This window comes from Periophthalmus magnuspinnatus, chromosome 12 (genome assembly GCF_009829125.3).
Source record: "Periophthalmus magnuspinnatus isolate fPerMag1 chromosome 12, fPerMag1.2.pri, whole genome shotgun sequence".
NCBI lineage: Eukaryota > Metazoa > Chordata > Actinopteri > Gobiiformes > Gobiidae > Periophthalmus > Periophthalmus magnuspinnatus.
The window spans coordinates 14,398,996-14,410,457 of NC_047137.1; the positions used below are offsets into that span (position 1 = coordinate 14,398,996).

The window sequence follows — 11,462 nt, forward strand, 5'->3', positions numbered from 1 at the left end:
TGTTTCTGTGATTACATTTCCATAGAGTTTGTGCCTCGCCGCTGTTGCATATCAGGGGGCGTTTTGACTGGAAAGTAATGGCACGACTGGTAAAAGAAGTAGCAGCAATACTAAAAGTAGTAGATGCAGTATTTGGGAACTTTTCCAGTATTACGTGGATGTTTTTCTGTGTTTATGTAACCAGGGGCATCGGACTGGAGGGGGGTAAAGGGTTCTGTTTACCCAGGGCCCAGCGCAGCAAGGGGTCCCTCACAAAGTCTGTAATATGCATTTTTCATTACTGCAGGTCCAACAAGATGTTTTATACCCAAGGCCCAGAATTTGGTGCTAAATAAATCGTGAGGTTGCTGTCATTTTATTACTGCTTCTTGGGAATGCATCTTCTCAAAAGGTTTTACTCAGCAAAGTTAGCCCTTTTTTGTCCAAGGAAAATGCAAAAAAACCTCACAATTTTCCTCATGCGTGCACAATCTTAGCAAGCGAATTGAATTAGCAAGTGTTGACTCGTGCACTTGTACTTTACATCACTTTTAAAGCCCTGTTAGTGCAGAAACTGGAGCGGTGCATCCTCCGCATATAATTTGAATTTTGAAGGTAGCGTTTTGTACTTTTCAGCTCTAGAAAGACGGATACGTTGGGTGTTTTATTCAGTCTGGATGGCTTAACTGCTCTTCCTGATGCTAACTCAGCTGAAATCAGTGGAAGCTACAGTAATGAAGCCGGAAGTGCGTCCATGATCACTTCCTGTTTGGAACGTGGCAGCTAGTAGTTTAGCTATGTCCATTTATATACAGTATATGGTTTGAATAGGGCCGGGAAGATCGCTAAATTACTCAAACATGCATGAAAGATATAAAAAAAATCACCACCAACATCATAACACGGTAGAAATGCTATTCGTTATATAGTTTTCTATTTGTGCAAGAGTAATGGTTATATAAAAAGATACTACAATTTAAATATAAATTTATTCTAGAGAATAGTTGGCTTCTCTGGTGCCGCCTTGAAGTGGTTCTAGTCTTATCTCACTGATAAAGCTGAGCATGTGGCCCTGGAGGAGTTAAAATCTAACCCCACACTGTCTCTTTTAGTGTTCCACAGGGGTCAGTTTTAGGGCCAACTGATGTGGAAGTTTCACAAGCAAACAAACTAAATTAAAGTAGGTAAAGATTTCTATAACATCATCCTTTTCAACATCTATATGCTCCCCTTGCTATGGCAGTGTCGCTCAGTGTGTGATTGGACATGGCCTCCTCTACTGCCCCCACAGGCTTGGAGGTAAAGGGGTCGATGTTCCTTAACTTCCTACACCTAAACAGCACTAAAACTGAAGCCCTCCAAACTGGCACTCCGCCATCAACTTTGATTCCTGTCTGTAAACCGCACTTGTTTCTCTGGCCACACCATCGACCCGTCCTCCTGTGGTCGTGTTACTAATCTGGGAGTCAGATTCGATCCCTATCTCACATTTGATTCACATGTCCACCATCTCTCCAAAACTGCCTGAAACATAGCCCAACTCTGAAGCCTTCAAAAGCTTCAACACATTGAAAACCATACTGCCAGGGTCCTGACGCCTCTGGAACTCCTTACCCGAAGAACAGTGGGTCTTGCAAACTGTCGACTGATTCACAAAGCACCTTAAGACGTTTTTATTCAGGATTATATTTGCATTACCTGCCTTTTATCTGTATTCTGTCTTTGTAGTTTTTAATGTTTTACTCTTTTGGTAGCACTTTGAGATTTATTTATTATTTTCAAATGCAGTGCGCTATAAATAAAATGCATCATTACATGATTATATAGGGATTTTATTTGGGATAAGCACATGCGATCAAGTGGACAGTAGGGGAAGTTTCGGTTCTGTCTCGTGTCATTAAACCACTAACTTGAGACGTGAATGACCGCCGTTGTTTTATTACTCTACATGTATTCCTTTTTTCAGATAGATATGTACAAAGGTTTTTTTATAATTAATACTCTGCCTGGCCAAAAAAAAAGTCACTACCTGGATTTAACCAAGCAAATAGGTCCGAGCCTCCTTCAGTTGGTCCGGTCGAGGTTCAGCAACAGTCTAACTACCTGAATATACTGAATGACCAGGTTATTCCATCAGTGGGTTTTTTCTTCCCTGATGGTACGGGCATGTTCCAAGATGACAATGCCAGGATTCATCGGGCTCAAATTGTGAAAGAGTGGTTCAGGAGCATGAGACGTCATTTTCACACATGGATCGTCCACCACAGAGTCCAGACCTTAAACCCCCAGAATCTTTGGGATGTGCTGGAGAAGCTTTGAGCAGCGTCAGACTCCACCATCATCAATGCAAGAGGTGAAAAATTAATGCAACACTGGATGGAAACAAATCTTGTGACGTTGCAGAAGTGAAATCAGTCAAAATAATCATGACCTTTTTTTTTTTTGGTGGCGACTTTTTTTTGGCCAGGCATTGTATTTGTTATTAAACCACTGACTGAAAAACCGTTGTTGTTTTAATACTCAAGTTTTATTCACCTTTTCAGGGGCCGTGGTCATAACAAGTTTTCCTATAAACAAAAGTCAATATGATTAGCAGCAATTATATAATCAGCTGCATAATGATTCATATAGTGTGTGTGTGTGTGTGTGTTGCTGGGCTCTTAAAGCTTCAGATAACGTTTGTTTTTTTTGTTTTTTTTGCTTAAAACTCATTCTTTCAGCTAAAGAATCATAAACATTTACATAACACAGTGAAATGAAAATGTAATGGAAGAATAGTATCTCGTGCATGTTACTTCACCAGAGACACTGAGGATCCAGACCACAGCCCAAACCCAGGGAACAGTGGCTCAGTGAAGGTGGAGCTGAAGGTGTGGAGGTGGAACCTGTCTCCATTAGAAAAGACTTCATAGAAGGAGAGAAATCCACCCACATAGTCCAAGAACACGCCCACCCGACCTGAGTACTCAGCCTCTTGACTGGATGACTTGGCGGAGGTGTGATGGCAGTGAAACTCTGCTCCACTTTTGAGGCCATTGTGACGGAAAGAGTAGCGTCCATCACTGATCCGCATGTTCCAGGACCACTCGTTCTCTCCAAAAAAACAGTCCCCTTGGTCTTCTTTTCTACTGATGATTTTGTAACATGCGGCTATGTAAACCATTTTACCATTCCACTGTACTTCCCAGTAACAGCTGCCAGTCAGACCAGAGGAGCACAGGACCTGAGGACAGGAGTCAAATCTGTCCCGATGCTCAGAATATGGTTCCTCTCTCTCCACATGTTTTACATTCTTTGGGTCTAACAGTTTAAGGTTTTGATTGGCAGTGTTGGAGTCCAGTGCAAGATAGAAGTCAGGGAAGTCTGAAAGACACAAAAATAGAAATATTTTTTTCTATTTTTCTATAAGGATTATTCTAAAATAAATAAATAAATAAAAACTTACACTTATGAAGACCTGGGACCATCCATTGATCTCCAGCAGGATTTAATCTGAGACATACATATACACACAAGAGTTGTAATTTTCACAGTGTGTTCACACATTCCTCTGAGGTATGGTACACTCAGGCATACTTCATTTGCACAAAACGATCTTGACGTGTACTTTATTTACATCATAAAGAGCTAGTCGTCTACAGTCACACATTCCCGTATCCAATGCTAAATCTACCCAAAATGCTGAATTTGCCTCATCTACATCGAAATCCTCACCACAGTCTTACTGTGTGAACCCTCTATGAAGGGTGACAAAGATGATGCGAATGAGCAAGATGGTGGACATGGTCTCTTTGTAAGCAGTAGAATTTTATCCAAAAATAATTAAATTCTTGTTAGGCTCTTTCATTGGATCTGTCTCACTAAGTGGACTTTTACCCATGTAGTTTTCTTGAGGCGCGGCAAAATCTGACATGAGCTCAAAGCAGAAGCTTCTTGAAACTGTAGTGTCATTTTTATTTCAAACCTCAACTTCACATTAAATGTTACCCAATGCTGTTTGGTCCACATTAGAACATGCCCTGTCCAGGATAAAGTGATCAACACTCTCATTTTCTCCCATCTAGGGATGGAAACTCGCACTTACCTGAGAACACTGTTAACTTATTAAAGAATAGATCCAATTGTGTCATACAACTGTTAAGTATTCTTCACATAACTAACAGCTTTGTATAAATAAAAGTTCAAATATTATGAGACATTCTAGGACAAAAATCAGGCTGTAAATGGCTCAACCTAACCTCACGGAACCAATACCTGGATCTAGCAAATTTTTCAGTATTGGCACTGATATTCCATGGCAGTACCAGTACCTACAAAACCTAGTCTAGATTATTGTATCACACCTGATAGACTCCAGGGGGCAGAGGGGGTCATCCCGTAGAGCAGTCAGGAGCTCTGCTGAGGGCCCTGGATGGTTGTAGCTCAGGTCTAACTCTCTCAGTTGAGCGTTGGAGGAGCTCAGAGCTGAGGCCAGAGCAGCCCCGCCTCTCTCTGACACCAGACATCCTGACAGCCTAAAGACAACACGCCATTAACTCTATCACGGATGCAATGAAAACAATGTAGATTCTGGCATTGGCTGCCTCACCTGAGTTTCTGCAGGCTGCAGGGAGTGTTCTTCAGCCCAGAACACAGCTGCTCTACTCCTGAGTCCTTGAGGTCATTGTTACTGAGATCCAGGTGTGTCAGACTGGTGGACGTGAGGACTCTGGCCAGAGGACCGCAACTGTGCGGTGAGAGGTTACTATTGCACAAACTGATGAGAAAATGTGTGTGTGAGAGAGGAACGTTAGAGACTAAAATCACAAAGGAATAGTTAGAGTTGAATTAAGACTCACAAGGCTTTGGTGGATGATTTGATGACTGGTAACAGGCCCATGAGAGCTGTCTCTGATGGATAATATTTCCTCAGGTCAAACTCCTCCAAGTCTGAGTTTGAGGACAGTAAAAGGAAGGCCAGTCCAGACCACTCCGCAGAAGACCAGTGTCTAGAGTGTCCTTTTCTTGTGGAACATTGTATGTCATTCACCAAACTCCTGTCATTAAGTTCAATAAGACACTGTAACAGATTCATCCTTCTCTCTGCAGGCAGATCCTCATCAAGCTTCTTTTTTATGTACTTTGCTACATTCATATTAGTCTGAAATCTACTTCTCTGAGTCAGCAGACCAGGCAGAAGGTTCTGATTGGTTGGTAGAGACAGACCCAAGAGGAAGCGTAGGAACAGGTCCAGGTGTCCGTTTGGACTCTGTAAGGTCAGGTCCACCGCAGAGCAGTAGAATGCTACCTCAGACTCAAGACTCTCAGAGAATTGTTCAGTGGACAATAGGTTGACTTTATAACTGAAGAAGGCCTGGTGGATGTAAAGAGCAGCCAGAAACTCCTGCACACTCAGATGGATGAAGCTGTAGACAGTGTCCTGGTACAGGCCTGACTCCTCTCTAAAGACCTGTGTGAACACTCCAGAGGACATTGAAGCCGTTGCAACGTCTAGTTCACACTCCACCAGGTCTGATTCATAGAAGATCAGGTTTCCTTTCTGCAGCTGCTCAAAGGCCAGGTTACCCAGAGCCCATACCATCTCCCTGGTTTCTTTAGTCCAGAGAGGATCTGTCTCAGAGCGGCCATCATACTTTAGGCTCTTTATCTTGGCCTGAACCACTAGGAAGTGAATGTACATTTCGGTGAGGGTCTGTGGCAGTTCGCCTATTGCCCTGGTTTTCATCACATGGTCCAGGACTGTGGAGAAGATCCAGCAGAAGACTGGGATGCGACACATTGCGTGGAGGCTGCGAGACCTCGTGATGTGGGAGATGATAGCTGTGGCCTGCTGCTCATCTGTAAACCTTTTTCTGAAGTACTTCTCCTTCTGTGAGTCTGTGAATCCTCGCACCTCTGTCACCAGGGAGACATATTCAGCTGGGATCTGATTGGCTGCTGCGGGCCGTGTTGTTATCCAAAGAAGAGCAGAGGGAAGCAGGGTTCCCCTGATGAGGTTTACCAACAGCTCGTGCACTGAGGCAGACTCTTTGGGGTCAGTCAGGATCCTGGTTTGACCAAAGTCCAGAGGAAGTCTGCACTCGTCTAGACCGTCAAAGATGAAGAGCACCTGCAACTGTTCAAAGCTGCAAAGTTCACTGAAGAAGTGGGAGAGCAGTCCCACCAGGCTGAACTGTGTGTCTCTCAACACATTGAGCTCTCTAAAAGTGAACGGGAACAGCAGATGGATGTTCTGGTTGGCTTTGCCTTCAGCCCAGTCTAGACTGAACTTTCGAGTCAGAACTGTTTTTCCAATGCCAGCAACACCCTTTGACATCACTGTCCTGACTGGCCCCTGTCTGTGGACAAGATCTTCAAAGATATCTTCACATTTGATGTTTTGTTCTGGCGTGGCTGGTTTCCTTGATGCAGTCTCAATGTGTCTGACCTCATGTTCCTGGTTGACCTCTGCCGCCCCTCCCTCTGTGATGTAGAGCTCTGTGTAGATCTCTTTCAGGAGGGTGGAGTCTCCAGGTTTAGCCACACCCTCACACACACTGCTGAACCTCTGCTGGAGATGCCTCTTCTGTTTATACCAACATGACTGAACATAATATTCTAAAAAAAAGAAAAAAAAAAAGAAATGCAGTTAACACAAATTACAGGGAAGTGTATCCCCTTTTTAATGTGTGAGAGAGCAGAAGTTCCACTGTCTCACTGCCCCTCAAGGAGAGGAAGAAACTTTTGCAGACTGAGTTTGACTGGCTGGTTTTCCATTTATAACTAATTATTAATTAATTCTATGTGCCTGCACCAACCACTCTCAACTTCTATTCCTCTGTGCTTTAAACATAATTCTTACTGTTCAGCAGACTCTCGGCCAGCTGCTCGTGCTTCATCCTCCTCAGGAAGTCCACAAAGATGTTCAGAACTGCCTCTCTGCTGCTCTGCTTCTCCTCTTCGACACTCTCTAAACATTCTGGGTAATCCGAGACCAAAACCCTGTAGATGTTTTTCAGCTGCTTTTTGACAAAAGTCAGAAACTCTTCCTCCAGTTGCTGGGAACACATATACATTTATATACATACGTACATTTACACACATACACATTATATTACTTGCCATCATTTTTTTCAATTCATGATAATGGTTGCACAAACCTCAAATACACTGTCCACCTGTCCATCAGACTCTTCATTATTTGTGGTATTTCTTCGAAGTGCCTTTCTGATTAAAGAACAAAAAACAAAAAAATCCCAAATCAAATATAACTAAAAAAAAGCATTTGTAGTGGTGTGGGAATTACCTGTGGTCATGTAGGTCTTGTCTAAAATCATTATGTACGTCTTTAGACCGGTCACTGCACAGAGACACACTGGAAAAACATTAGAGAATAGAGGAATAAACCTTTGTTTGTCCCTTTGGGGATATTTGTTTGCAGTGGTTTCACAAGTCTTTAGCACATAAGCACAGCATATATTTCACCAGTTTATTATTAATATTGACACCATTTACTGCTTGTGAAACGAAAGAAAACTTCTGTTCTTCTTGAGCAGTGGACAGCAGAAACAATGACCAGAAAGCCGTCTACTATCTACTGCAGGCCTTGTTTTGACCCTCGTTCACATGGCCCGAACCAGCCCACAATAGAACATTTCATAACTCTCTCTAGAATAAAACGTTTTGCCTTTTCTGAACATTAAAGTATAAAAGTTTGTTTTTCTATGTGTTCCACTTCAGACTGTGGTCAAGGATGAGTCCAAAATATTTATACTGATCCACTTCCTTGATGTTGGTTTGGAGATTTTGTTTTTCTGTTGGTTTGGAGATTTAGTTTAACTGTAAGATTTTATCATAAGCATGTTTGCTGCTCTAATGATGCAAAGAACCAATCGAGTACTGAACCATGCGCCTCCCCCTCCCCGTCCTCGAGGAGACTGACCAGTGCAGTGGAGTCTGTGTATTTAATAAAGCTGCCTACAGGGAAAGTGCTACTGTATTTGTGTATAAAATAAATAAAACAGGTGACGGCACACATCCCTGAGGAGAACCAGTCGAGGTGGTCAAATTGGTTGAAAGGGAGCCTCCTATTGTTACTTGCTGATTTTAAGATTTTTTTTTAATCCACAAAATTGCTATTCATAAAGAATTAAAATGCAAAAGACTCATGCCAAAAAACCTTGACATGAGTCTTTGGTTTATGGAGGTAACTCAGCAACAAGTGGAAAAGAGTGACAATCATATGTTTATTCTTTGCGGGCCTGGTGGGTGAACTGTAGGTGATCCCTCAGTCATCTAGGCCTGATTCATCGTAAAATAAAAATATAAAATCTGCCAACTGGACAAAACGTTGTAGACGACGTTTGGCTGCTCGTCCAAGCTGCTTCTTCTTCAGTTCTGGTCAGATTACTGCTGGACACTGAGTTATATCTGTCTGAAGGGAGGAGATAACTTCACTGAAACTAAAAACACCTACTGTTTCCACTTCCTGTTTGCAGGTCTACTGTGTTACCCAAAGTGTGCACTGTCCCTGAGTCCTACTTAGAATAGTCATTCAAGCCCCTAATGAGTGATTTCACACCTATTAGCATCCCTAACAAAAATAGTTTCTTTTCACTATCTTAAAAGGAACAAAACAACATTTTGTCCAGTTGTCAGATGTTATATTTTTCTTTTCACCAGCCTCTCAAATCACTTCATAACCAATGAGCTGAATGTTCGTGGTCAGTGTTCATTTGTAGGGCTGGAGGATTAATTGAAAGATCCAGATATTGTGAACCAGTTTTGTCAGATCATCAGTGAAGTTTTTGAATCGAGAGGTCGACAAAAGCGTGGTTTGGAGCCGAGCGTGCGAGCAGTTCATAAAATCGACGCAAAAAGTCGATTCATATGAGGAAAAAAACAATCATGATGAATTTTTCCCACATATCGCTCAGCTTTAGTCATTTGGTTCGGAGGATTTCAGAATTTTACGCAGTGGTGTGATAGCTGAAGATTTCCACACAGTAGTTACTATATTGTAGAGTAGGAGTTGTTAAGATCTTAATGAAAATGAGCTGGTTGTTCTGCACAGTGTTCAAATGCATGTGAAGAAAAGAGATTGTGTGCAGGTTTGGGTTACCTGAGCTCATGTGGGTCTTGTTTAAAGTTGTACGGCAAGTCTTTAGAGAGGATACTGCACAAAGACACACTGTTTGGTTCAGGTTTTGGGACTGTTATTTTCCTGTAAGTTGTAAATGCAAAGTTAAACAACGAAAAAACAACATTACGAATAAAGAAACTGGGCGTATGCAGGTTTGGGTTACCTGTGCTCACGTGGGTCGCTGCAAATAAACACAAGTTGAGATATTTGTTGTTTTTTTTGTTTTTTGTCAGTATTGGAAATAATAAAAAGCAGGATTAGATTAAAGACACAGTGTGCACCTGCTTGTCTCCATTATCCATTCATTATTGGTTTGTAATGTTCCACTGCATTGCATCAAACATGTATATCTCATTGGATGCTAGCAGATCATTTTACAAGTCAGATCTGTGGGGAGCCGAACCTGCTCACACTAAGGTATATTAACCTTAACTTGGCTGGTAATAAATCAAATTAAAATACTTAAGGGACACAGGTAATTACAATCAGGATGTGGAGGCAGATTATAAAAAACTAGATTTATTTAGAAGTTCTTTTTAAGTTTGTATTAATTCTTTGTTTGTCCTTTAAAATCAGTTTAAGTCCACATTCTTTGCACATATCCCAGGTAGAGTCGCACGTTCCCGTTTTGATTCACGGATCTCTGAAAGGTAGATTAAGAAAGGAGGCAAGACAAACATGGAGACAAGACAGTGGCAGAGTCCCAGACAGATTATAGATTATAATGTTTTAAATTAGTTTAAATATGCCCACAATGCACACTGCTACTATACGTTTAATGCCTACTGCGGAACATTCTAGACAAAGTAATAACATCTACATGGAAACAAGTAGGAGGTGGACTGCACGATTCATTCTCTGGTACACTCTTGTAATACACTGTTACCTGTGGCTGTCTTGATTTCCTGGAGCGAGTCTACATCCTGATCCAATATGTTCTGATCCCGATTCCCAGTTTTCCATTTTGTTCAGTGGTTTATTATTTTGGCCAGAATTTATCACTGCAATCATCACAAGTCACAGTCACCACCAGGTCTTGAGATTCAGATCGAGGCGTCAAATGTCATAGCATTTTGAGTTCGCCTAAAGTTAAACCAGTGGAGGTCTTAATGCTAACACTTAAAAGTATTCTGACCTTTTAGTCACCAAATAAATGTAAGTTGATAAGGAACATGGGACAGAACTGGTGAGTCTCAACGTTACATTGACACGTTAATTTCCTGTCACTTGCTTAACCTTAAACGTAAGATTGAATTTTAAACCATGTTGTTGATGGAATGTTGAAGTGACCTCACGGGAGCCTGATGTTTGTCTCTATAACAGACGCACAATGTGATAAATGTCTGCATACATTCATTTGAGAGTCTCATAGGAACATGCACAAACATAAATAAGAGCGGTGCAACACGAGTTTTTAGCTTATTTATATGAAAATGTATCTTACCGATTCACCGTTGGCTGAGCTCTTTCACTTCTGTTTACTGTAAGTCACCTCCCTCACAGTCACATACCTGACCTGACCCATCGAACGACATTCCCTTTTCTGTTCCTACATGCTTCACAGGTGCATGCCAGCAGTGTTTATCTTGGCACTTACAATACAATAATGCAGGACTGCAATCATTTTAGAGATATATTATTTAAATTAATGTATATGAACTTTTAAACATGTTATAACTGTGTTCCATCTAAATTATCTCACTCAAAGTATTACTTCGATTGATTCATGCATGTGTGATTAGTCCTGTATTGTTCTGTATTCAAAGCTTGAATGGTCAGAACATTTCAATTTCTACACATTACTCTGTAATCGCTCCTGATTATTAACATTTTTTACTCTAAATCGTACACAAAGGGCTCACAATGGTCACAGAGCCCATTTTCAACAATAAAAACACCTTCAAAAAGTGGGGCAGTTCTGCATCTTTGAACTTGAAATCAGTTCACTTTTTTATTAGCCGTACATCCCTGTGTGTATTACAGTATTCTGAATACTTTAAGTTGCATTACATAATATACAAACACGACATGGCCTCTTTCACCATTTGTTATTTATCACTAATTAGAAATGTTGTATTGTTAGCATTTCTTCTTCTTCTTCTTCTTATTATTATTCTTATTCTTATTCTTATTTATTTCATCAAGACTGTAGTATATGTTTCTTGTTTTTCCTCAGAGTTCAGGTGTACGGTGTAATACAAATGCCTGTAAGCTTCTTTTCATGCACAAAATAGCACATCTGATTGTTTTATTGAATGAGCTCCCTTTGTGCGTTTTATCTAAGACCAAATCAGTTCTGTTTTGTTTACTTATGAGATTGTGGCTGGAGCTTTATCAGAACTGAAAGGCTTTTCCATTCAGA

The 11,462-nt window shown here is 41.1% G+C and overlaps 1 protein-coding gene across 1 annotated transcript; it reads right to left on the minus strand.

Annotated features, from left to right (window-relative positions):
* Positions 1 to 2,730: 2,730 nt before the first annotated feature.
* On the minus strand, positions 2,731 to 10,592 carry LOC129456684 (NACHT, LRR and PYD domains-containing protein 14-like). Its single transcript, XM_055225584.1, has 12 exons — positions 10,545 to 10,592; positions 9,987 to 10,101; positions 9,264 to 9,281; positions 9,080 to 9,181; positions 7,265 to 7,333; positions 7,119 to 7,185; positions 6,821 to 7,016; positions 4,818 to 6,261; positions 4,568 to 4,735; positions 4,323 to 4,493; positions 3,425 to 3,471; positions 2,731 to 3,342 (listed from the first exon to the last, which is right to left on the minus strand). Exons 2-12 carry the CDS (start codon positions 10,061 to 10,063, stop codon positions 2,771 to 2,773), a joined length of 2,931 nt encoding a protein of 976 aa, XP_055081559.1. The 5' UTR covers positions 10,064 to 10,101; positions 10,545 to 10,592; the 3' UTR covers positions 2,731 to 2,770.
* Between the last annotated feature and the right edge of the window lie 870 nt (positions 10,593 to 11,462).